Source organism: Ovis aries, chromosome 7 (genome assembly GCF_016772045.2).
Source record: "Ovis aries strain OAR_USU_Benz2616 breed Rambouillet chromosome 7, ARS-UI_Ramb_v3.0, whole genome shotgun sequence".
NCBI lineage: Eukaryota > Metazoa > Chordata > Mammalia > Artiodactyla > Bovidae > Ovis > Ovis aries.
In genome coordinates this window covers 21,363,897-21,389,620 of record NC_056060.1, presented here as the reverse complement: position 1 = coordinate 21,389,620, position 25,724 = coordinate 21,363,897, and the positions used below count along the sequence as shown (strand labels likewise).

At 54.8% G+C, this 25,724-nt stretch overlaps 2 protein-coding genes across 6 annotated transcripts; both read right to left on the bottom strand.

Moving 5' to 3' along the window:
* Nucleotides 1-6,197, bottom strand: SLC22A17 (solute carrier family 22 member 17). Of its 4 annotated transcripts, none has more exons than XM_027971622.2 (10): nt 5,960-6,197; nt 5,256-5,765; nt 5,063-5,166; nt 2,828-2,982; nt 2,085-2,250; nt 1,742-1,887; nt 1,554-1,659; nt 1,167-1,384; nt 776-887; nt 1-634 (listed from the first exon to the last, which is right to left on the bottom strand). In XM_027971622.2, the coding sequence occupies exons 2-10, from the start codon at nt 5,661-5,663 to the stop codon at nt 346-348; spliced, it is 1,704 nt and encodes a 567-aa protein (XP_027827423.2). In that variant the 5' UTR covers nt 5,664-5,765; nt 5,960-6,197; the 3' UTR covers nt 1-345. The 4 variants fall into 4 exon arrangements, with proteins under 4 accessions (XP_027827423.2, XP_027827424.2, XP_027827425.2 ...); XM_027971623.2 differs by having other exon boundaries at nt 5,256-5,762; XM_027971624.2 differs by lacking the exons at nt 1,167-1,384; nt 1,554-1,659.
* Nucleotides 6,198-9,287: 3,090 nt separating this feature from the next.
* Nucleotides 9,288-20,106, bottom strand: EFS (embryonal Fyn-associated substrate). Of its 2 annotated transcripts, XM_042252956.1 has the most exons (7): nt 18,814-20,106; nt 17,723-17,916; nt 13,434-13,712; nt 13,039-13,179; nt 12,199-12,921; nt 11,744-11,833; nt 9,288-10,509 (listed from the first exon to the last, which is right to left on the bottom strand). In XM_042252956.1, exons 2-7 carry the CDS (start codon nt 17,726-17,728, stop codon nt 10,075-10,077), a joined length of 1,674 nt encoding a protein of 557 aa, XP_042108890.1. In that variant the 5' UTR covers nt 17,729-17,916; nt 18,814-20,106; the 3' UTR covers nt 9,288-10,074. The 2 variants fall into 2 exon arrangements, with proteins under 2 accessions (XP_042108890.1, XP_004010377.3); XM_004010328.5 differs by lacking the exon at nt 17,723-17,916.
* Between the last annotated feature and the right edge of the window lie 5,618 nt (nt 20,107-25,724).

Genomic DNA, 25,724 nt, shown 5'->3' with positions numbered 1-25,724 from the left:
TATGCTCATTTATTCAAAATGTCTTTATTGAAACAGAGTGATAGAGCAAGAAAGAATGAGGTCTGGGAGGATGTGGTTGGGCACAGGATGGAGCCCAGACCTGGTGGTACAGTGTGGAGCTCTCTCCCTGCTCCCTGACTCTAGCCAAGGGAGTGAACACCAAGCAGCAGCGGGGGGAGATGGGGTGAGGGCAGCCCCCTGAGCGCCCCTTCGTGTCTGGCCCGAGGTGCCTCTGAGCCTCGCGGGCAGCCCTGCCTCTCTCACTAGTCCTCCCGCTCTCCTTGCCAGGGCCTTGTGCCACTTTTCGGTATGGGCCAGCCTCCTGCCAAGGTGCTCAGAGGTCACTCAGAGGGCGGGGTTGGGGGTGGCAAGCAGCGGGACGTGGTCGCAGCGGTTGCGGGGGGGCTGCCGCAGCAGGGAAGGCCGGCGGCACAGCTCCCCATCCCGGAGCACCTCCGGCAGGAGCTTGCGCTTGGTCTCCGGCAGAAGCATGATGCTGAGGATGCAGAGGAGTGCACAGGCCGCCAGGACCACGTGCTGCAGGAAGGCCCCGTGGCCCATGTGGAGGCGCTGGGCTGGGCCACTCAGCCCGCCGAGCGCCCCCAGCGCCACGATGAGGCCCAGGCCTCGGCCCCTGGGAGAGACGACAAGGCACTGAGCCTGCGGCTGTGGGCCTCACCCCCACCCTTCCCCAGCAGCTGCTCCTCCGGCATCCCTCAGGCCCTGTCCTCAGACAGAGGCCTGGAGGCCGCCCTGGCAGCACGCCTGCTCTCACCGGACTGTGGTAGGGATGACTTCGGCAGCAAGGAGGGTGCTAAGGATGCCGGCAGCTTGGGAGGAGAAGAGCCCAAGGACCGAGAAGGTGGTGATGGCAGCCTCGTTCAGATCTGGAGGGCCAAGACGGGGCGTGTGAGTGGAGGCGGCAGATCATGCTTGGCCTTGTCTCTGCCGTCACCCCTTCTGATCCCTAGCTGGGTGTGTCTGGGTATTCACTGATCAGCTGGGAGAACAGACTGGAGTGTGCGGCCAGAGGTTGTGAAAGATCTGGGCAGGATCTGGTCTGGTCCTGGGAAGCCTGAGCCAGGAGCAGTGGCTGAGTCCATGTGGGGCATCTCTGCTGGGGTTCCTAGGCTGAGCCCACACTGCGGGGAAGGGAGGGAGCTTACAGTCCCACAGGCCCAGCAGGGCCAGGGATGCAATGCCAGTGAGTGTCATCGAGAGAAGCAGAATGCCCCGGCGGCCGAATCGGTCCACGGTGACCCCCAGGAAGACGCAGGCCAGGGCCGCTGTGCCGCTGGCCAGCAGGGAGCACAGGTAGAAGTCTGATGGGCTCCCTCCTCCTCCCACAGGCTGGTAGCAGTGGCGAATGGCGTGGGCAATAAAGCTGTGAGACAGGGCGGGGAGGCACAGGATAGCGTCTGTGGTGTCTGCATTGCCACCTGCAGCCTTTCACCACCCTGGTTGCCCTCTGCAGGGGTCCTCAGGCCTTCCCCACCCAGCCAGCCCCCATCCTAGCTACCGGCCTGGCCCTTGGCCCCAACACCCAGGCTCACTTGGTGAAGCCCAAGATAAGCAGATTTTTCCAGATGTTGCGGTAGTTGAGGAGGGAAGCGAAGGAAAAGGAGGATGTTGCAGGGAGAGGGCAGGTGTTCTCCAGGTCTTGGGAGAGAGAGAGGAGCTGTTAGAAGGAACAGCTGAGCACTCAGGGTCCTCCTACATGGGTGGGACCCCTGTCTCTTACCCTGCAGGGCCTCCTGGGCCTCCTCTCCCAGCATCTGCCCATGGGGCCGGTTCCGCTCAGCCAGGATCCTCAGCACAGATTGGGCCTCCTCAATCTGTCGCTTCACTATCAGCCACCGTGCAGACTCCAGAAACAGACCAGGCCAGCTGGGGGAGGGGGAAGGGAGTGCACTGTGAGGCTTCCCATCTCCTGACCCAGAATGGAAAACTCCCACCTCTGAGGGGCTGGGGCTGCAGCAGCCTGGACGAGGGGCAGTGGAGAAAAGGACGGGTTTGCAGGCTAGAGCTACAGGTAGGAGGTAGAGATGGGAATGGCCAGACAACAGGTGGAGGGTGATACTGACCCATAAAACAGGAAGAGGATGCAGGGAGCGGTGATCATTCGCTGAAGAAATCGCCAGTCCTTAGAGACAAGGGCCAGGCCCAGGAACAGGAAGTGCCCCCCTACCCCCACCAACTCCCCCGCCAGGGCCACCCGAAGCCTCTGGGTTGGGTCGCACAGCTCCAGCCCTGGAGATACAGCAGGGACAGGGAGGAGAGGCCAGGGAGGACGGAGGCGTGGGAAGAGAGGAGGGGAGAGGGAGGGAGGAGGACAGAGAGTAAGGTCAGACCCTGTGTGGAGGCTGCAGCCACTGCCTCCCACAGACTAACCGCTAAGGCAGAGTGGGGAGGCTGTTCGGACCTCTCCTCTCTCCTGCTCAAACTTGGGAGGGCTTGAGGTTCAGAGTCCCTGCAGGGGCTCAGCATTCCCAGTTTACGGGCCCTTTCATATCAGACCTCTTATTTGACCTTCACATTAACTGTTGTTCAAGCTCCTACAGCTACTCAGGATTTCATTTTTAAAATAAGGCTCATTCCCTGACAGCAGTAAGTCCAGGGCAAGGAAAGCATTAAAGATCATGGAAGGAGAGGGGCATATGAGAAGCAAGACCCCTGGATCCTTTAAAGCCCTGGCCAGAAAGAGCCGAGATTCCAGAGAGCTGAAGAAGGGACTGAGGGGTTCCCAAGGAGCAGTGGCAATGACCTGGGGATACAAACAGGCAGGCATGAGCCCCTAGGGAAGGAGCTCTGGAAGGGTGCCACTCACGCATCAGGTAGACACCAAGGTCAACGCCAGCAAGCAGGAAGCCCAGGAGGAATCGGAGGGCCATGACACCCGTGGAGGAACCTGCAGCAGCACCTCCCACTCCACAGGGGCCCACCAGTCCCAGAGTCAGCAGCACAATCCCACGTCGGCCAAACCTGGAAAGCAGGGAGAGCCTCTGGTCACCCAGACTCCCTGAAGGAGAAGTGGCTGGGTAGGGTCCAGCTGCCCACTTTAGAGATGGAGATATGAGGATGAGGCCCAGGGAACAAGGGTTGGACTAAGGCTACAGGAGATGGGGAAGGATGGGGACCCTGGCTACTGGGCACTGGGGCATGGCTATTGTTCTGTGGGGGATGGGGCCACTGACTCTGAGGGCTGTTGGTCAGAGATGAAGGCATTTCTTCATGGAAGTGAGACCAGCCATCAGTGGGGATGGGATATTGCTTAGGAGAATTGGATCCATGAGACCTTGGGAATACAGATATTGGTCAGTGGGGATGGAGCTTGTCTTGCTCAGACTGATCAGAGGAGATGGGCTCATTGACATACAGGGTTGGAATTACTGATCTAAGGAGGTAGGCCATTGGCCACTTGTCCATGGGGATAGTATTGGTCAGTGAAAATGGAGCTCTTGATCTTTGGGAACTGAGTAATTGATTTTGGGGGATGAAGCCATTTTTCCATGGGATTGGGACATGGGTCTATTAATCCATAGGAGTGGTCAGTGGGATGGAGTCACGACCAGAAGATGGAGCCATTGATCCATGAGAGTGGAGCTCTTAATCCATGAGATAGGACTATTAATCAGTGGGGCTGATCACTAACTTCTGAAGATTGGACAGTTCATCTTTGGGGATGTAGCTATTAATTCCTGGGATAGAGATTTCATTCGGGATGGATGGGACTATTGGCCAGTAGGGAAGAATCTGTTAATCCATATGGATTATCAGTAAGCATGGGGTCATGGAAATGAGAGACTATTGGTCAGTGGTGACGGTCACAGACTGTGAGTCAGTGGGGACAGGGTTCCTGATCCTTGGAGGGTAGGCTACTGGTTTTTAGGGATAAGAGCACTGGTGTAATGTGGATGTAGACTGGGGTCACTGGTCATTGGGAAGGGGACACTGATGCCTGAGAGTGAAACTACTGACCCAATAGGGTGAGACCATTTTCCATGGGGTTGAGCTTATTGGCTAAGGCTACTGAATTTAGGAGATTGAATTTAGGTCTTTGGGTATGAGGCTACATACTCCAGAGGAATGATGCTACTGATCTGTAGGTATGAGGCCACTGATGCATGAGGATGGGCTATTGACCTATGGGTTTAGGATCATTTGCCCACAGGGGTGTATGACTATTGGGCAGTGAGGATAGGTATTGTTTTCAGGGAACTGGACTATTGAATGGTGGGTTGCCTTTGAGCCATGGGAGTTGAACTATAAAGCCATTTGGATGGGACTGTAGACCAGTGGAGATGTCTAATAATCCCCAGGGATGGAGCACCTGGTCAGTGGTGATGGTGTCAAGGATCAGAGATGGAATTTTGACCCCTGGGAAGAGCTGCTAGTTGGTGGGGATGGGTTTGTAGATCTTTGAGATGTAACCACTGATTCCTGGAAATGAGGCTTTTGATCTGAGAGGATCTGAGAGCACTAATGATTCATGAGGATGGGACTATTAGCCTGGGGTGAGGGGTGCTATTGTGGTCATTGATCCATGGTGGTTAAACTATGGACCCTCCTCAAGAGGGTAGTCATTTGTTTGAAGAGTTGAGCTACTGATCAGTGTGAATGGGGCTGTTGATATTTAGAAATTAACATAATGACCTTTAGGAATGGGGCCACTGAGACAGAGCTAACAGACCAGGTAGACAGTACTGTTAACAGGGATTAATCCACGAGGACTGCAAGGGAGGAGCTTGGTGGTAATAGGACAACAGAGGAAGAGTCAGGACTTCTGTGGACCTAGGGGTTTTGGGCAGGAGGGTGGGGCCACTGATTCATGGCTGTGGGACTGGCAGTGGGGGGAGAGTTATCCTCTGTTTGGAAGAGGTATGGTAAGAGTATTTCTTGGTGGGGAGTGAAGTTGAGACAGTGCTGGGGCCGCCTCTCAATGAACAGGAGCAATCCAGAGGACACTGCAGAGCTGAGCAAAGCCTCTTCACCCTCTGGCGAAGGCTAGGTGCCTGGACCAGCCTCCCTAGCAAGCCCTCCTCTCTCCTTGCTGAGCCCTCACCTGTCTGCTGGGTAGCCCAGGAACAGGTAGCCGGAGGCGAAGCCCAAGATGAAGAGGATCTGCTCCAGGATCACCTGCCAGCCCAGGTCACACACCAGATCCCACTAGGGACGCGAGAGGGAGGAGCGGGTGTGAGACCCCTCGCTGGTGGCGCGGCCCGCCCCCAGACCCGCGGCCCAGCGGGCCGCCTCACCTGGCCGATGGCGTTGGTGGTGAGCACCGGGAGGCCGTTATAGTCCCAGTCCTTGAGACAGTGGTTGAAGTCCGGCGGAGCGAAGCCGCTGCACGAGGGGTCCGTACTGGTGGCGAGGCGGCTGGCGGCGCTGGCGGCTAGGGCCGCGCTGGCGACGCTGACGCCGCTGGCGTTGGGGGGCTGCTCCCAGCCGGAGGCGTTGGGGGGGAAGGCCCCGTAGTGGCAATGCAGCGGGGGTGCCAGCGTGAAGATGGGGTCGGAGGCCAGGCCCAGCGCCACGAAGAGCACGGGCAGGCAGCAGAGGCCGAGCTGCAGCTGCTGGCCGCCGCCCAGCGCCCCCACCTGGGCGAGCAGCGCCTCGAAGCTGAGGGGGCCGGGGGGCACGGCCAGCGACAGGCTGCTGCCCATCCCGTCGCCGCCCGCGTGGCCCTCCCCCTCCCGCTCGCGTTCGCGCTCCCGCTCACCCTGCAGCTGCTCCGTGGGCACCGCATCTCCAAGGGTCCCGACCTGCTGGGGGTGGGAGTGTGGGTTGGAGGGGTGGCGGAGAAGGGTGAAGCGGAGAAAACCGCAGGGTAAGGGAAGAGGGGGGGGCGCAAGCGGGAGGAAGGCAGTCTGCCGCGGGGGATGCACGGGAGGAAAATGCCAGGCGCTTGTCCAGGGGTGCGGGGAGATGATGGCGTAGCCCCCAGGGCGCGGGCACTTACTCCGTTGGGGCTGGGGGTGATCTCTACAGTGCTGTCGATCTTGCTGCCGCCCCCGCCATTGGGCTCGGGGGTCCCGGTGGCCACCCGGGGAGCCAGTTTGCCGACCGCAGGGGCCCAGGCGGCCCGCACGGAAAGGATGCGCTGTCTTCTGGCCCAGTGGCGCGCCGTTGCCCGGACACAGAGGCCAAGAGATCCCGCTCTGCAGCTCTGCAGCCGCGGGCGCCTCCTCCGTCTCTGCGATCTCTGCGCCGCTTTCCCCACCCCTTCCTCCAGACTCTCCTCCCCTTCCAACGTCAGCAGAACCTTCGGTCCAGACTCTTCGTCAGAGAGAGGAAGGGGGGCGAGGACCCAGGGGAGGGAGAAGATGGGGCTCTCTCTCTGTTCCCTGGGTCTGCGGGCCATTGCGGTATAAAGGGAACAACTGAAGGATAGTAAGTACATCCCAGGCAGGTGCCAGCGATTCCTCTTTTGCTTCCAGTTCTTCCTGCTCATCCATCCATCCATCCATCCACTCACTCATCAGTACAATTTATTAAGTGTCTGCTATATTCTGGCCGTGTGCTGGGCTTTGGGGATAATAGGATGGACAAGACTGATATCGGAGTGGCTCACTGAGGAGAGACAGGCATACTGGAAGGGGTGCTTGCATATGGTGGACTGCACTGGGCGTTGCACTCAGCCTTGGCTTTAGTCCTCTGCAAGACCACTTCTCTGGTTTCACAACCCCACCCTGGCTGAGTCTCCATCATTTCTCAGCAGCATTTGGCTTTGTTGGCTACCCCTTCCTCTAAACTCTTTCTTCCCTGTCTGCCAGGTCCCATACTCTCCAGATTTTCTTTCTCTTGCCACTCTTTTCTCTACCACAGACTCATTCTCCTCACCATCCGTCAGAGCCTGTGATCTTTGGAGGCTTGATTCTAGGTCCTCATCTCATACTGTTCTCTCCGCCTCAGAATCTCACTTATGCCCACAGCTTCCGTCACCCTCAGTATAAATAATAGGAGCCAATATAAACCTGATTCCCATATTTACGTCTCCAGTTCCCACCTCTCTTCTGAGCCCCAGACCCTTGAAGCCACCTCTTATTTGGTTTCTTATCCTGGATGCATCACAAGGATCTCAGAGTCAATACGTCCAAGACCAAACTCATGGTCATGTCTCCCCGCTCCCCCCAACTAGGCCGTCTTCTAGCTCTTCTTTCCTCACTGAATGGCACTTTCACCATCCAGTTGTGGCCAGATGCTCAGGTGACAGCCCTTAGAGCGCCCCCTTCCTTACCCCCGCTCTCCACCCCATGTCAAATCCTCTACAAAATCCTGCGCATTTCATTTCCTGTGTAGTTCTCAGATATTCTGCTTCTTTCCATCTATCTCCGGCACCGCTAGTCAAGCTACCTGTTGTGCAGACTGCTTTAGCCTCCCAGTTCTTAACCGGTGCTCTGTATCTGCTTTGTTTCCAATCCTTTCCCCCCATCTGTTCATAATGCAGATGGACTGATCTTTTCAAAAGGCAGATGTCTGTGTTCCTTTCCTGTTTAACAACCATCAGCGTCTTCTACCGTCAAGGTAAATGCAATATTCTAGACCTCATAGTGATCCGATACTCTCTGCAGCTCTCTCTCTCTCTCTCCAAATTCTGCGCACCAGTCACACTGACATTCTTCCAGTTTTTCCAGTGCTACAGGGCCCTTGCATAAGCTGGTCCTTGTCCCTAGAAGTCTCCTCTACTTTAGTCAAGTTCCTCTTCAGCTGTCAGTTCAAGCTTATTTGCCTTAGAGAAGTCTCCCCTAACTCCTTGAATTGCTACTCAAAGTATGATTTATAGACCAGGAACATCCACATCACCTGGGAAGTTGCTGGAAATGTAGAATCGAAGGCTGTTTTCGGATACTTTGCATTTTTAACCAGATCCCCATGTATATGTACGTTAAAGTTAGAAATGTAACTCTTCTCAAGGAGATTTGATTTCCTTTTTTTTTTTTTTTTAGACTTGATTTCTAATAGGTTCTTTATTCTCTTATTCCAGGTAAGTGTTGAAAAGGATGTCCTGTCAATCTCAAGATGGAAATCCATTCCATCTTTTCTCCACTGAACCACACTTCTAATTTGTCCCCTCTGTTCAGAAATTTTCCAGATATGGGAAAGTCTTCTAATGCAATAAGCAGCCTCTCCCCACCCCTCAACCCATTTCCACATCTCTTCAGTATTTACTTCGGTGCTGTCACAGGCAACATTCCTTGGGGATTTATTTGCTAGTCTCCTCATGTCTGTCTTGGAATTGTAATCCATGTAACTCTCTGCGTTGCTGGGCTGTTCACACGCATTATCTTGTTAGGGCCTCACAACAGCCCTGGGAGATCACTATGTTCCTTCTCATATTAGAGAGGAAACTAGGACTCTGAGGATCTGACAGGATTTACCTGCAGACACAGGTACATGGAAACTTGCATTGAGACCTCTGACTCTAATTCCAGGCTGATCCCTTGAAAATCTTTCTGGAAGGTGGTGGAGGACGGCCTCTGTTATGTCTTTAACGCCAACACCTAGGGGTGAATTTTGGTGGCCTCAGCCTCTGGAAATGAGTTTCTTTTGAGAGTGAAATGGGAACAAAGAACCTCAAATGGAGGAGGCAAATGCATGGGGAGAGGGGCCAAGGGACTGACTGTGATTGAATTTTGGGGTACCTCCAGTCCAGTCACTGTGCCAGGATAGAATCTTGGGAAAGCGGAGCTTAAGCAATGTGGCCTGGACTTCTTCCCTTGCGGTAAACGGCTGAAGTGATCCCCTGTCTAGGCCATGGCCCATCGATTTCACCAAGGCCCTGTGGACTATGGACTTCTAACACATTGAATTCATTGGCCCCTCAGCTCCTCTAAAAGGTGGTGTCCGGAAGGACAGTCAGCAGGAAGTTGGGAAGGGGAGTTTAAGGGACTAGACCCTCTTGGGTTAACCTAAGGGAGAGGGCACCCAGGCCAGCAGTCTTCTGCAGTGGGTCAGAGCTGGCCTATGGCACAAAGCGGAGGACAGCTGGGGTGGCCTCTTCAGCAGGGCACCATCAGGGCTCTCTCATAGCCTCCCTCCCCACGTGTGCACCTCTCTGATGACATCATCTGACATCGGTCTTAGAAGAGAGGCCTTGGGCAGGAGTCAGGGCCTGCCTTCCCAGAATGCTACGTTGCAGACTATTCTTGGTTCTCTCATCCTCGGGGTCTCAGCACTGATACCACCTCCCCAGCAATCCTGTCTAAAGTCTCCAATGTCCTCTCCCCATCTACTCAGTCACATATCACCCTGTTCATTTCCATTACCAGCAACTATCAACTCTGTGGCAGGTTCCTCTTTTTTTTATTTACTTGTTTCAGCTGACTTGTTTCTATCCAGCCCACCCCCACAACGGACCTTCAGAACTGGTGCCTGGCACATCATGGGAGCTGAGAACCTGCTAGATGAACAGTTGGAGAAACAGCAGAATTTCTCCACAAACCCTAAAGGCAGACTACCCACAGTGTGTGTCCCAACAGTTTGGCCAAGGCCCCCCAGGCTCCCAGGAAGCAGAGTCGGGGAACCAGAAAGCCCGGTTTATTGAGGTGCACCATGTCAGAGGCCCAGCTCTCCTGCTTCTGCGTGGAGCAGTCCTCTGGCCTCTCCCAGACCTTCCCACTCCGGGCTGCCAACGTTCTGCCCTCGCTCTCGGCTAACAGGGAGGTGCTGATGTTCCAGAGCCAAGACACAGGACATAAAAAGGGGCTCCTGGTGGCTCCAGGTTTCAGCTACTTGGCTCTCTGTGGGGTTAAGATTCCAGAGGGCTTGGCCTTGCAGTGCCCAAGAACCTCCACCCCAGGCTGAGGGAGGAGGAAGGTCCCTGGAGGGCCTGGTGCCTGCCCCTGACAAAACAGGGAATAATATTAAATATAAATAATTTATACAAAATGGCTCGTACAAAAAGCTGTGGGGTAGGGGAGGAGGGGCCTCAGTGAGAGGCTGAGATGCCTGGAAAGGGCAGTAAAGGGGAAAGATGCCTCAGTGTCTCCTAGTCCCAAAAACAGAGCCCTCCAGCCACCTGAGGACTGGAGGCGGCTCTGGGAGGCAGGTGAGGGCAGAGCAGAGACAAGGGGCTCAGGGGGCCAGGCTGGTGAGCAGAGTGGTGAATTGCAGGGCCCTCCCTGCCAGGTCTGCCACACACTGCGCCATCTCTTGGGCTGCAGGGCTGGATGGGTAGCCCAGGGCGGCCCCCTTGATGGCCAGCACGGTGGCCCGCAATGCCTGGCCCAGTGCTGTGCCCGCGGCCCCAACCTGTGCTCGCAGAGGGGCAGAGGCTGCCAGGCGGCCCAGGGTATCCCCAACGAACACCAGGCGGTGGGCGGCCACCAGCACCCGCTTGCCGTGGGGCACAAAGAGGCGCGGGGGCTGCTTTGCCTGGGTGCTGGACATCAGGGCCGCCACGGCCGCCTGCAGTGTTGAGTAGTGGCCCCGGCACTGCCCAGCGTAGAAGTGCAGGAGCTGTAGATCTCCAGTGGGCAGAACCAGTGGCTCCCCAGGGGACAGGGCCTCCTAAGGGCGAGAAGAGGGTTCAGCAGGACTGCTTGGCCAGTGCCACTTCCGTTCTTATTTCCTTTCTCCTTCCCTCCCTTTGTTCCTCATGCCTTCCTTTCTCCCTGAGCTCGACCCCTTTAAACTGTACCTTCTCCTATCAGACAACTTAGATTCTCTTAGCGAGTGACAGGAAGATGCCCAGAATTGATGTTTGATAAATCTGGATTCAAACAACCTCAGAAACAAGTCTCTGAACGTCATCATTCCTTTATCTCCTTTATCTTCTTTATCTTCCTTTATCTTCTTTATCTACGGGGAGCCTAGTACTGCACTGTCCAATGTAAACATAATGCCAACCACATATGCTATTTCAAATTTCCAAGTAGCCACGTTAGAAAAGTTACAAAGAAATTGGTACCTATTTTGTAATTCCATATATTAAAAATGGTGTAGTTTCAACACTGTAATTAATGTAAAAATTATTGAAATTGCTTTCCATACTAAGTCTGCAAAATCTGGTGTGCATTTTATATTTACAGTGCATTTCAGTTCGGACTGGTCACACTTGGGGATGAGTAGCTGCATGTGGCGTGTGGTTACCACACTGGATCCTGCAGTTCTTGTTTCTGCCTCCTAAGGCTGCAGTGAAGATTAGCTGATCTTCACAAAAAGAGCTGAGAACACAGCACTGCAAACTGTAAGCACCGTATGAGTGCTAACTATTGCTATGATCAGTGCTGACAGGTGCAATGTACTTAGCACAGGTTCTGGCGCTTGGTACAAACGTGACAGATGGTAGCTATGGCGATTAGGACCATTCTAGACCATGAGTCGAGGAGACAGTCTCATTTCCTTGAGACCCAGAGAGATTAACTGGTGGCTTCGGAGGCCCTGGCTTCTTAGTGGTGGAGCTGGAATTAAGACCCAGGTCTCTTAGGAACCCAGGAATTCACAGTTGGAAGGAGCCTCAGAAGTCACCCGGCCCAGAAACTCTGTCCCCCCCCGAATGCTCGGTTTTCTGACTCCTCTCCAACACATTCTTTCCTCTCTTTCTGAATTCCTGATATCCTTTTCGAAGTTCCAGCTCCTTTCTGGATTCTAACTCCTCTCCACCCCAACTGTCCTGTTTCATTGAACTCTTACCCTCTCCTAAATAGACTTCCCTCGATGCCTCAGTTAAGAATACCCCTTCTTCCAGGTTCCTGCTCCTCCTCCCCTGCCCCCTTCTCTAGCACCAACCGCACCGGGTTACCTGCTGCTCTGGCGGCCCCCTCTCCAGCTGTTCAGGATCCCCTGGGGAGGCCTTATCTGGAGGCCTGGCTTCCTGAACTTTATCCATGCCCTGCGGTAGGGGATAAGGGCCTCAGTGCAGGGGTAGGGGAGCAGGGCAAGGCAGCCCCCGTGGTCTTCCCACTCCTCCCCACTCCCACTTCCTCCTGAAGGTCTCTCCTCCCATCGGATCCACAGCCTCCTGACTCTGGGTCTGGGAGAGCCCTAGTGGCAGGTCAGAGAGCTTGGGGACCCCAGGTTGGGTTGCGGCACTGATACAAATGATGTGGCCCAGTACAGGGGTCACAGGCTACAGGGTGCAGGGTCAGCGGAGGGGAAGAAGGGAATGGAGGAAGCCAGGGTCTGCCTCTGGGACCTCAGGTCTTGACCCCCATTCTCCTGGAGGCATTCTGTGGGTGCTGACTGAGGCAAGCTCACCTTCAGGTGGACGTAGTCGTACTCCTCAGCCACTGGGATGCCCTCGTACTCGTTGTGGTGTCCTGCCGGGTGGTCCTCCACCTCCCTGCCCTCCGGATCCCCCTCCACCTTGGGGCCCCCGTAGCCAGGCAGGCGCGGTGGGGGTGGGGGCAGGGGCCTGTCCTGGATGCTGCCCTTCCGGCCTGGAGCAGGAGAAGGAGCCGGGGAAGGGCTGGGGGCCTCCGGCACAGGCAAGGCAGGCAGGGGGCGACGGGACAGACTCTCGGCTGAGGGCAGCCGGGGTCTGTGTGGGGCTGGGGGGCTTCTGGCCAGAAGGAGGGCCAGGGTGTCCATGTCACTGGAGGCCGAAGCTCCCAGGGGCTCTGGAGAAGGGGGTGTCTCCGGCCCCAGCAGGGGGACGTCATAGATGCCCTCGTCAGCGCCCCCGCCTTCCCCATCTGCCAGCAGTTCCTCTGGTGCTTCGTACAGATTGAGCAGGGCTGATGCTCGTTTCAGGTTGGAGGGGGCAGCATAGAGGGGGGGCCCTGGTTCCCGGCCCCCCTCCCACTCCAGATCTAACTCCAGGTCTGATGGTGACTTTGGGGCCAGAGGCACGTCATAGGGAGCTTCATCCTCTCCAAGGGACTGGGGGGCAACCTGAGCCAGAGGGCGGGCAAAGGAGGCCGGGGAGTCATAGGGGCCATTGGAGGGAACTCGGAGGGCAGTGGGGGGTACGTCGTAGACCTGCAGAGGGAGAAGTTAGTTACTTTCAGGCTCGGCAGTGGGCCCCCCACTCCCCTAAGCCATCTCCGAGAGCCATCTGTCCCCTGTCCAACAGACACATGAACCCCTAGCCCTCACCTCCAAGGCAGCTCCAGGGGCAGCCAGTTGGGTCCCACCGCCTCTGGGGACCTTGTAGATGGGGTCAGGGGAGGGTGGGCAGGGTCCAGTTGGAGGTCTCGAGGTAGGACAGAGTCGAGCTGGGGGTGGCACCACGTACAACTGGGGGATCGACAGGCAGGAGGGTCAGGTAGAGTGGGGAGCAGGGAATCATAGTGTGCGCCTGGGAGGAGCTTAGACACCTTCCAACCCCCTCCCTGTGCCAGTGGAGAAAGAGCCCAGAAAGACTTGGCAGACAGGATTTGAACAGCAGGGTCAGTGCAGGGCTGGGGGTCTCAGGGCTCTTTCTGTCCCTCCTGAAGCAGCAGAGAGGAATAGGTTGTCCAGAATCAGGGTTGGGGGGCTCCAGTGCTTACCTCCTGGTCCTCACTGCCATGCTCCGGGGCCGGATGTGGTGAGCCTGGCTGGGTTGGGGGCACCTGGGAGAGGCCAGGCTTGGGTGCTGGGCCAGCGGGAAGGAGCTTCACTCTGTTGGCAGGCACGATGCCCTGCTGGCCATGCAGGGAGCAGAGGCACCAGCCATCCAGCCCACCAGCGCCTTCCCTCTGCAGCACCCGCAGAACGTCCCCTCGGCGGAAGGACAGCTCCTGCGGGGACTCAGCTGTGTTGTCGTACAGTGCCCGGGCCAGCTGGGCCTGGTGGGTGAGGTGGGAGCAGGGAGAGGGGTCTTCACACACATCATCAGGTCACATTACCCCTGCTCAAAACACAGAGCTCCCTGGTTTCCTCAAGCTGAACATATAACCTCCCGATTCAGCTCTTCCTGATGGGCCCGGCCTGGCTTCAGTGCCATTCCCTGCATTCTCACTCTCTATCCTGTGATCTAGACAAGCTCTTTCCCACCTCAGGGCCTTTGCTCTTCCTTTACCCCTCCCTAACTCTTCAGTTGATTAGACCTTTTCATCCTCCAGTTCTTCTTCTTTTCAATTCCTTTATTTTTGAGTGTGCTGGGTCTTCAGTGCTGCACAGGGTTTTTCTCAAGTTGCGGAGGGCAGGGGGGCCATTCTCTAGTTGTGGTGCGGGGGGCTCTCATCGCTGTGGCTTCTCTCACTGCAGAGCACAGGCTCCACGTGAATGAGCTTCAGTAGCTGCAGCACATGGTCTCAGCAGTTGAGGTTCCCAGGCTCTAGTGCACAGGCTCAACAGTTGCTCTGAGGTGTGTGGGATCTTCCCAGACCAGGGATTGAGCTTAAGTCTCCTGCATTAGCAGGCAGATTCTTACCCCTGAGCTACCAGGGAAGCACCTTCAGTTCTTCTTAAATGTCTCCTTCTCCTGGGACTTCCCTGGTGGTTCAGTGCTTAAGATTCTATGCTCCCAATACAGATAATGCAGCTTCAATCCCTGGTTAGGGAACTAAGATTCTGCAGAGCATGGCCAAAAAATAAATAATGTCTCCTTCTCACTCTTCTCCCCACCTCCTTCTGTGTCTGTCTCCACCTATTACTTCCTTCACATTAGTTTATACTGTTTGTCTGAAGTGAAGTGAAGTGAAGTGAAAGTCGCTCAGTCATGTCCGACTCTTTGCGACCCCATGGACAATACAGTACATGGAATTCTCCAGGCCAGAATACTGGAGTGGGTAGACATTCCCTTCTCCAGGGTATCTTCCCAATTCAGGGATCGAACCCAGGTCTCCTGCATTGCAGGTGGATTCTTTACCAGCTAAGCCTCAAGGGAAGCCCATACTATTTGTCTACATACTTTTTAAAATGGATTTTTTTCCCTTGTACTGTTGGCCCTGTGAGAAAAGCGACTATTCTATTCCTAGCCCCTGCAATAGGCTTGACCTGGAATCAGTCCTCCATGAACGTGTGCTGAATGAATTACACAGGGAAATCTTGCAAAGGTCTCCCATAGAATCTCCATCACCTTCCCTGTTTCCCGGTCAGTATCCCCTACAAGCAGGTTAGATTAAGCAGCTGCAGAGATACCTCATTCTGAGACAGGCTGGGAGAAGTCCAGCCCAGACAGAGCCCCGGCATAATAGGGAAGAAAACAGAAACCGAAGCAATTGTTTTGTTCTCAGTCTTAGCAAGTAAGGTTCTACCAGCAGAGGCTGAAGTTACCATGAAGAGAAAAGTATATACGCTCATGTGTGTGTGTGTATTTGTGTAGGGGGTGCTGGTGGACCAACCAAGAGCAAAGATTTATCAGACTGTTTCCAGTTCTCCTGGTGGGGATATCTAAGCTTTTTCCTTTGAGAGCTATGTGCGTGTGTGCTAAGTCACTTGAGTCGTGTCCAACTCTTTGCGACCCTATGGACCATAGCCTGCCAGGCTCCTCTGTCTGTGGGATTCTCCAGGCAAGAACACTGGAGTGGGTTGCCACTTCCTCCTCCAGGGGATCTTCCCATCCCAGGGATCAAAACCATGTCTCTTGTGTCCCCTGAATCAGCAGGTAGGTTCTTTACCACTAGCGCCACCTGGACACTACTAGGCTCAGGTGAATCACAGACACCAAGTGCGAATTATATATCCAGACACTGAACAAGTGTTTGCACTAATCTCATCTCATTTAATCCTCAACCTGATAAGGGAGGAGCCATCATTATCCCTGTTTGGAAAGGAAATTGGAATAGAGAGCTTGGTATGTTGCCCAATGACATACAGCTGGTGCAACGTGATTTGAACTCCAGGCTGTGTGATTCCAGAGGCTGCACTCACACGCTTTCTCACAACCACAAGCATAAGGATCTACTTTTGGGGAGCTCCCTGGTAGCCTAGTGGTTAGGATGCCAGACTATCACTGCCGAGGCCCACATTCAATTCCTGGTTAGGGAACCCAAGATCCTGTGAGCTGTGTGGCATGGCCAAAAAGAAAGGATCTCCTTTTTTCTTCTTGTACAGTAACAGTAGTAAAGTCAAGAGGGCCTGTGACATATATCTGGACAAAATTATAATTCAAAAAGATACATGCACCCCTAATTTCATAGCAGCACTATTTACAACAGTCAAGACATGGAAACACCCTAAATGTCCATTACTAGATGAATGGATAAAGTGTGGTGTATATATCCACATGGAATACTATTCAGTATTGGAATGGAATGGAATACTATGGAATTCTACTATAATGGAATACTACTCAGCCATGAAACAGAATACTACTCAGCCGTAAACTACACACATACACACACAGACACCCAATGGAATATTACTCAGCCATAAAAAGAATAAATAAATGCCATTTGCAGCAACATGGATGCAACTAGAGATGATCATACTAAGGGAAGTCAGAAAGAGAAAGACAAATATACGACATCACTTACACATGGAATCTAACATATGACACAAGTGAGCCCATCTGTGCAGCAGAGAGGGAATCACAGATGTAAAGAATATACTGCTGGTGCCAAGGGGGAGGGTTTGGGAGAGGGATGGAATAGGAGGTTGGGGTTAGCAGATGTAAATTTTTATATGTAGAACGGATAAGCAACAAGGTCCTAGGGTAGAGCACAGAGAACTATATTGACTATTGTATGATAAACCATAGTGGAAAAGAACACTGAAAAGTAATGTGTGTATATGTATAAGTGAATCACTTTGCTGTAGAGCAGTAACTAACACATCATTGTAAATCAACTATACTTCAAAAAAAAAAAAAAGACGATCCATAGCTCAAACAGGATTTAAGTTCATAGGAAGTTTTCACGATGTCCAAGTTCCCTTTACTAGTCACTCATCACTGGACTCTGGTTTCACCAAGTCGTTTGGTAGAATCAGGCCACTCACACTATCAAAATATATTCCACTTCCAATATGTTTGCTAGTGGCTTACACAGTGATGGTAGAAAACAGGTAGTTAGGCGCTGAGTAGTTAGTACTGAGCAGGTAATCCATGTGGATTGACTAACATGGTGAAACTTCTCAAGCTCAAGATATTGGGTAGGCTGCATTTGGTCAATAGACACTGGGGGAAGGATGGCCTGCTCAGCCAGAGAGAGTGCATTCTCCTCTTGACTGATATTTCCCTCAGTTGGAGAGGTTGTCCAGCCCTTTATGGCTGGATGAGATTAACAACAAACTGACTTCTTGCCTGATTCCAAATTCATCAAACCCTTTTCTGCTTACATTATGACTTCTAAAGGCAATTGTGCCACAGAAAGCAAACATGCTAGCCAGATGACACAAATTCCTGGTTAGCTTGGCACTTTTCTAACTATAAATTAGAAATCAGTGTTTTGGATCTAGGCAGGCAGTTAAGAGCACTGTTTTTAAGGCAGACAGACCTGAGTTTTGAGTCCTGGCTCTGCTGCTTTCAAGCTGGGTGACTTTGGGGAGTCTGTTTAACCTTGCCAGACTCAGGTTCGTCCTTTGTAGAATTCCATATCCATAGCTGAATATCCGCTTTCAGATAATAACAGTACTAGCTGCAGAGTTGTTGTGAGTACTGGATGAGACAACGCATCAAAGAACCAGGACATACCAAGACAAAGTTTAGGGCCAGTAAATACTTGGAGAAGATTAGCTGTTATCAGGGTCCTGTGTGTTTCACGAGTATAAATACCAACACTTTCTCCTTTCAAGCAAAAAGAAAGATCTACCTCCTGGAACTATAAAGATGATCAGCTGGCTCCTGAGGCAGCATCTTTATGTCGGAGTACCCCACCTCCCCCTTTCTGGCTCTGAACTAGAGTCTTCTCACCATCATATAGGTTGAGAAGCTAAGAGGAGTTTGGTCTGAGAAGGAGTGAAAGTCTAACTCATCCTTGAGGGGTGTGGGAGGAGGTGAGCAGCCATGCTTCTCTTCCCAGCGTCACAATCCTCCTTCCCAGAATGCCCATTCAGAGGAGTCCAGAAAGCAAGAGGCAGCCTCGATTTCCCTGGGTATCCTAAGGCCTAGGGAAGGGTAGAAAGAGGATACATTTGCTGGGATTCAGGCTACAGGCGTACAAGACAGAAAGCAGGGGCGGGGCTGTGAAGAGCTCCTCCTTGTGTTCAATTTCAATTCTGTCCAATGGGATCAAACCTCCCGTGCAATTGCGGGAATCCAACTAGAGCCGCTGATAGACTGATTGATGATGGGTGTGGCCACCCCAGCTCTACTCCCTCCTCAGGGGCCCAGCTGACTTGCGAGGGAGTGGCTGCCTTAAAGAGGGGTGGCAGTGAGCCACACGTTCCCGGGGAGGCCTCCTCCCACTGTCCCATCATGCCAGCTGTCTCCTCCCTTTGTCCCCAGTCCCAGGAAAGTGGCCAGAGGCTGGGTGACATCACCTCCCCTCCTCTCTCTATTTTCCCTTGCTCCCTGTCTGATCTCCATCTTTTACTCTATTTCCCCTCCTTTCCTCCATCCCTCCTCTAGAGCAGGGCTTCCTTGAGCCTTTTGCCCTCCAGTTTTCCTGGAGTCACCTCCATTCTTTCAGCTCCCTTCCAACCTTTTACTGCCCTCCCAATCACAAACCCCTGCCAATCTCCAGTGGCCGTCGGTTCCCACCCATAGCAGAGGAGATAGGACTCAAGCTTGCCCCCTCCCCTCCTTCCAGGGGCAGCCTCCAGAAAGAAAGAGAGGAGAATGGGAAGGGGAGGAGAGAAGGGGAGGCCAGACCCAGTAGGAGTTAGGGATGAGAGGCAAGAGGAGGTAAGGGAAACCAACGTGCCAGAAGGGGGACAGAGTCTCCTGAAGAAGCAAGGGACGAAGGAGCAAGACAAAGAGAAGGCAGAAATAAAAGTGACAGGAGTGCAGGACAGACCGTGGCGGTCTCTGCCCATCAGCCTCCTCTCTCTGGTTGGACTCACCGACGTGGCTATGGCCATGGCCTTGGCCTTCCTCGCAGCCAGCTCCAGGCCAGGCTCGGTTTCGCTGACTTCAGCAGCGGCTGACCCGCACCATGGAGGCGGCCCCCAGCTGCGGCGCCTGAATCGTGGCCTCCCCGGAGGTTGGAGGAGGAGAAAGAAAACCCACAAAACTTCCCAAATGGGAGGCAGCTTGGCCGGGCAGGAGGAGGAGCGGGGCGGGCCGGGGCGTCGCAGCGGGACCTCATCCAAGGGCGCGCTCTCTGCCCTGTCCCCGCGGCCTCCCTGAGGCTGCAGGGTGGGCCAGGCCCCCGGAGCTGCCTGTCCTAGGCCGCGGGGACACGCCGGATCCGCATGGGCCCAAAGCTCCCTTCCAGTGCCAGGACGGGCGAGGAGGTGGGAGCTGGGGCTGCGCTCGACGCCTCTCCGGGGCGCTCAGGACGGCCCCGAGGGCAGGGAGAAGCCGCCGGGGCGGTCGGGCTGGACGAGCGAGTTTAGGGGCCAACCTTCCCCACCCGGAGCCGCGCCGGAGAGTGGTGCTCCCGGGGCTGAGATTCGGGCGTCCGGGGCTCTGCAGCAGCCGGGCTGAGAGGGATGGGGCGGGGGCAGTGAAAATCAAGAAGTTTGTCTCTCTTCAAAGTCGCCCGACTTGGCAGCGGAGGTGAGGCTGGAGCCAAAGGCCTCGGACAGCAGGGCGGCTGGGCTGGACGACCCCAGTGGCGACTTTCTGCCCCAACGCTCGAAGCCCCCAAGGCGGGCTCCTGAGCACGCACCCTTGCTCGCAGCGCGCCTGGGGGTCTGGGGGCGCCGGGACCGTGCCTCGCTATGCGCACGCGGGCCGGGCTCGATGGGGCGGGACGGCCTTCCCCACGCGCCCCCCTCCAACCCTCGGCGCCAGCACTCCCGCTCCCACCCTCGGCCCCCTGGCCCAGGACGCTGGCCCCCGCCGCCCCGCTTACACGCACCCTTGGCGGGGCCCCTCTGAGCGCCCCAGGGCTCGTGGCAGCCCAGGTGTCTCTGGGAACCGAGAGAAAGGCCACAAAGCAAAAGGAGCAAACAGAAGGCTAAGGAGGCGCAGCGACTAGGGTCCTGCGGACTCGCCTGGAAGTGGGGTTGTGGGGGGAGCACTGAGAGGGCTGGAAAGGGTCCGGGGGTCGCGCGCGGCTTTCAGGCTCAGCCCCTGCTCGCGGCTCCCCTTCCCTCCCCTTCCCAGGCTCCCGGCGCCCTCTGGGTGCAGCTCCTTTCTCCTCCCCTCGGGCCCTCTCGGCTCCGGCGCGGGGCTCAGTCCCGGGGATTAAGAGAAAGGAGGGAGGGGAAAAGGGAGGGGAAGGGAAGGGGCGGAGGAGAAAGGGGGACGAGCCCTCCAAAGGCGGGTGTTGAGTTTCAGCTCAGGACCCTCGGGCTAAATTGCGCGCCCCCTCCCGGCTCCTCTCCCCCTCCAGCTCCAGCCCGACGTCGCGGCGGACCTCCAGGTGGTACGGTTCTCTCCCTCCCCGGAGATTTCGTCTCCCCGTCACGCCCCCGCTCTCGCCCGCCAGCCCCGCGCCTCTCTGCTTCCCTTTCATCAGCCCCACAACTGTCTTTCCTTTGGGAGGGAGCGCGCTCCCTCCGCCTTTCTGGGGTCCTCCGCGGAGCTTCTCTGCTCCCTTGGCGTGGCCTCCGCAGGGATGGCCGGCCGGGGCTCTGGAGCTGACACACATTCTAGCCCGGGCGAGGGAACATGAGGCCAGAGCGGCTGGTCCCGGAGCTGGGGGCGGGCGAGCTGGCGGGTGGTGACGCCTCTTACGCTCCTCTGCCAGTCTAGGCCTGTCCCCTGCCCTCACTCTGGCTCACTCCTGCTGCCGAGTGGAGTAGAAGTGGGCACTGCGGCCACAAAAGGGCAGGACTCTTTTAGAGAAGCTGGGATTTGGACCCCCAGGAGCTTCAGCTGAAAGGACGAGGCTCTGGTCCCCACACCTGTCGGCCCTATTGCTCCTTCGCGTGCCGGCATCTCTCCAGCTCCCCACTGTCTCCCCCCCGTTCTTTCTCTTGGAAAGAAGACTTCAAAGCCCCCTCAGGGGCGCTGGAGAAGCCGCCTTCTGTTTTTGAGGTTTCTAGGATTTAAAAAAATGAGATGCCAGTCTGGATTGAAAAGCTGTAGCATATTTTCAATATTTACGTTTAACGCATTAACACTTCAAACACAATAGACAATGGCTCCATGCATAGCCTCATTTGGAGATAACATCTGAAGTCTAATTTAAGGTCCTTTGTGAACGTGAGGCCTTGGATAGAGGCTCCCTACCTCCCCTCCCCTCCACCCCACCTCCACATTCCACAGGGCCACAAGTCCAGGCATTTGCCAGGAGGGGAGGGAGAGACACCTGCCCCAGCGCCTTCCTCTCCCTATTGCTTGGGCACCTATGAACAAATTCAGACTCCTTTGGGATGGGCGAGGAACTTTTAAATTTTCAGATGCATCTGATGGGAGAGCTCCCTTTTCCAGCTCCAGTCTGGTCCAGCCTCTTTCAGACCCCAGCCCTAGAGGCCTAGCTGCCTGGAATACAGATAGTCAGCTACGGGGGAGTGATTGGTATAATCTCTGCCCAGAGGACTGCCAAGGCAAACTGGGGCTCAAGATGGAGGTGGGCAAGAAACCCAGTTCTAAAGATGTATGCTCTGACTGGTGCACGGGAAATAGAGACTGGAAAAGACTAAACAGGAAGGAAGTGCTGGGCCCTGGCAGAAGGGTGGTTTGGGAGGTGGGCAAGAAGGCTCACTGCCTTCTTGTAGCTGAGGGTCTAGCTAGTGCCTGTAGCTAGGTGAGGGGAAAGGGAAAGTGCAAGTGAAGTTGCTCAGTCGTGTCTGACTCTTTGGGACCCCATGGACTGTAGCCTACCAAGCTCCTCCATCCACGGGATTTTCCCAGCAAGAATACTGGAATAGGTTGCCATTTCCTTCTCCAGGAGATCTTCCCAACCCAGGGATTGAAGCCGGGTCTCCCGCATTGTAGGCAGATGCTTTACCATCTGAGCCACCAGGGAAGTCCCTGGTGAGGGGAGCAGAGTGCAAACCAGCAGGAAAATGAATCTGTGCTTCTGGAGTGCCCAGGCAGGGAATGGAGTCAGTTAGATTTGGGGAGAGGTGAAGTGAAGTGGAAGGTTGCTCAGTCATGTCAGACCCTTTTCGAGGCCATAGACTGTGGGCTGACAGGCTCCCCTGTCCATGAAATTCTCCAGGCCAGAATACTGGAGTGGGTAGCCATTCCCTTCTCCAGGGAATCTTCCCGACCCAGGAATCGAACCTAGGTCTCCCACATTGCAGGCAGATTCTTTACTGTCTGAGAGCCATCAGGGAAGCCTAAGAATACTGGCGTGGGTAGCCTATCCCTTCTCCAGGGAAACTTCCCAACCCGGGGATTGAACTGAGGTTTCCTGCTTTCCAGGAGGATTCTTTACCAGCTGAGCTACCTGGGAAGCCCCAGGGAGAGATGAGGGTGGGGGGTGAATCCTGGTTTGTCAGCTGTGTGAAGTTTGTCAAGTTCTGGAACATCTCTGAAGCTCCGTTATTCATCTGGAATAGTGACTTTGGTGAGGTGTGAATACATGTGAAGTGCTTAGCACGATGACTTTCCTTCTTCACCTTGGCTCCCCATGACCCCACCCCCAGCCCCAGCTTGTACCTTCACGAAAGCTCCAAGCGTTTCTGTGTCAATGGCAGCTGGAGTCTTCTCCTTGTCCTTATGACTCATCTCTGCCCTCTCCTTTGCAAACAGAGGTTTAACGTGATTCTAACTTGTTCAGGGAGGATTCTGGATCCCAGGTTAGGTTGGAAAAAAACCCAGACTGGATGGGTAGCTAAGACCCTCAGCCTAAGCGGCTGCCTCAGATGGGGGCCCTTGACTTCGGCGCTTGCCTTTGCCACTGTTCACAGGGTAGAAAGGAACTCCTCCATTGGGTTTTCTGGGTCCCAATCTTCTCTCCCACTCATGTCCCTCCCCAGCAGAGCCCTCCAGCTGATCTCATCCCCATCCTTGGGGTCTTTAGTTGTGACACGTGGGATGTAGTTCCCTGACCAGGGACTGAACCCAGGTCCCCTGCACTGGGAGCAAGGAGTCTTAGCCATTGAAACCCCTCTGCCCGCTTCTTCACTTCGCTTCATTCTACACTTTTCCTTAGCTTTTGTTTTCCAACCACATTGTCCTTTCTGTTTCTTAAATGTGCCAAGACTTTCCACCTCTAGAAGTCTGTTGTCCTGTTTCCTCTGCCTGGACCACTTTTTCCCCAGAACCTTTCCATCATCATGTCAAATTCCACATCTTCAGAATGGCCTTCTCTGACTTTTTAAGTTAAAGTTGCCCTCTTCCCCCGCTAATCCTCCACCCCCAGTAATTCCTTATCTCTTAACATTGTCTCACTTTCTTCATAACACTTACTATTATCAAAAATTATTTTGTTTCCTTATTTACCATCTCTCTCCTCCTAAGACATGAGGTAGGAGCCCTATCTGACTTGTCCTCCTCTGCCTTCCTAGCATTTAGAATGGTGTCTGGCATCTAGTAGGTGCTCAATAAATGTTTGGCAAATGGATGAATGAACAGGATGAATGAAATGGATGAATCCTGCAGCCATGACTGTAGGACTGAGAAAGGCAAAGGCCCAGCTGGGGAGGAACCAGCCCATGGCTAGGGGAGGGAGTTGCTGAGTTTTTTGTCCTGTTCACTCTGATTCTCTGCACGTCTCCCAGGCAAGAATGGGTTCTCTTTGAAGGCAGGCTCCTTTTGAAGGGAGGGGGATCTTTGTAACTAAAGGTGATCCTATAAATAATTAGCAACGGGTGCCATCATGGTGTCCCCATCAGGTCATGGGAATCTGTTCTGAAGGCCTCCATCTGGGCCAGGCAGTCTCCCGTCAGTTGTGGGGTCACAGGGAGGTTGCAATGTGGGGGTGCTCCAGGGCTGAGGACAGCATCTGTTTACCAGCAGGGGGCAGAAGTATTTCTGCATTTTGACCCCCCGCCGCCCTTCGGGCCCCTCAGGTGAGTGCACCTGAGCATCCACGCCCCTGCTGAGCCCTGTTCCAGCACTGTTTGAGGGGCTGCTGAGCTGGTTGGCACTTTTGCGCTAGTTGCTCAGTCATGTCTGGCTCTTTGTGACCCCATGGACTGTAGCCCACTGGGCTCCTCTGTCCATAGGATTCTCCTGGCAAGCATGCTGGAGTGGGTTGCCATGCCCTTCTCCAGGGGATCTTCCCAACCCAGGGATCGAATCCGGGTTTCCCACATTGCATGTAGATTCTTTACTGTCTGAGCCACCAGGAAGATACTTTTGCGGCCATCCTTGTTGCCTGCTTCCCCTTCAGCCTCCCCACCAAGCATGCCCATCTCTATGAACAAGGAGAAGAGAGGGCCCTCGGTGAAGAGCTGATCAGAGGCAGGGGCAGGACTTCAAGACAGTGGATGAGAACTTGAATGACTTTCTGAGGAAGGGAAGGACAGCCATCATAGCATCTTTCAGGCTTTCTTGGCCCAGGTGGGATGCCCCTTTTCACATCTTCCCTGTTCTTTCCTGCTAGGGGCTGACCTCGTGTCAGTGGGCTGGGGTGGCATGCTCAGATCTCCCCTGTGGCTGCCAGGTCAGCCCCAGGCAGGGAGGCACCCTTGATATCAGGTACTGGACAAACTTTGCTTCTACCTCCACATTCTCCCCATGGCCACCCCCATCTCTCTACACCCGCAGGGATTCCCTGGAAGCTGAAGTGACTCAGGGATTCTTAGTCACCCCAAGAGGAAAACCCTCTGGAAAATGTGTCTCATGGCAGGGAGTCACCCTGAGGAGACCCACAGCTGCTCCTGAGATAAGGGTGGAGGCTGAGCAACTGCGAGGAGGTGGGCGGGGGCGGGGGGCAGGGATGTGTGTCTCAAAGGACAGGTTCTGTGTCAGGCCTGGTCATCACAGGGGAGAATGCCCCTCAGCAGTTTTCTCAGAGGAAGTCATGGTACAGAGGCAGGGGGACAACCCAAAAGCTTCTCCTGGAGGAAACATCCCATGTAATCAGTGTGGGTCATTTGCAGTGTCAGCAAGTGAAACAAGTGTTTGGGATGCCTTCCAGCTCTTTCAAGCATCCTGTCCTGGATGGGGGCCAAGATCAAGAGGTCTGGGCATGTGTCAGCCTCTGAGACTTTGTTCGGTTTGGGGAAACCTGAGGGATCCAGCACTTCTGGAAGGTCTCTGCAAAGCCTTTGCTGGGCTGGGAGTTGTTCGGGAACACCAGAAGCCACTCTGGGGGCCATGGGGCAGAACTGAGGCTGAGGGAGAGGTAGCCGGAGCCGTGGATCCCAGCCAGCCGGGCTGTGCCTGAGTGGGCAGGAATGCCCTGTGGCCTTGGGCAGGTTTAGGTGAGACCTGTCCAGCCCACACCTGGGTGAGTAGGAAATCCCTTACAGCAGGGGCTTCCCTTCCATCCAGAGGTCACCACAGTGTGGCATTTACATACCAGGAGCTTGCTTAGCTTTGGAGTTTTTCAGGGCTGGGAGGGAACCAGTTCGGCTTCCTCCTAACTGTGCAACCTTGATGAGGTTACTCAACTTCTTTGGGTCTCACTTTCTTCATCTTAACATGGGGACAGTAATTTCCATCTCATTGTTTTATTATAAAGGTAAAACGAGCTGATGCATGTGCAGGGCTTGGCACAATCCTGGCACATGATCTCAGGAGCTGAGGGGGTGGATAGAAGTGAGAGGGTGCCTGGGAGCCCAGGGCCAGAGAGTGGGCCAGTGAGAGTGGGGCAATGTATTCCTGGCCCCAGTGCTCTTCCTAAGTGGCCCTGCTCTCCTAGCCATCACCTGTTGACCCTAAGCTCTCACTGCCCGTTCACTTCCGGGCCCCTCAGAACTTATCACTTCCGGGCCCCTCAGAACTCACCACTTCTCCCACT

Excerpts from the sequence above, each read along its gene's own strand:
- SLC22A17 (XM_027971622.2), bottom strand. The coding sequence starts at position 5,663 with ATGGGCAGCAGCCTGTCGCTGGCCGTGCCCCCCGGCCCCCTCAGCTTC. Across the intron at positions 1,385-1,553 it reads CTTATCTTGGGCTTCACCAA|CTTTATTGCCCACGCCATTC; the intron begins GTGAGCCTGGGT and ends CCTGTCTCACAG. Across the intron at positions 635-775 it reads GTCATCCCTACCACAGTCCG|GGGCCGAGGCCTGGGCCTCA; the intron begins GTGAGAGCAGGC and ends CGTCTCTCCCAG.
- EFS (XM_004010328.5), bottom strand. Across the intron at positions 12,922-13,038 it reads CCCCTGGAGCTGCCTTGGAG|GTCTACGACGTACCCCCCAC; the intron begins GTGAGGGCTAGG and ends CTCCCTCTGCAG. Across the intron at positions 11,834-12,198 it reads ACGACTACGTCCACCTGAAG|GGCATGGATAAAGTTCAGGA; the intron begins GTGAGCTTGCCT and ends CCCCTACCGCAG.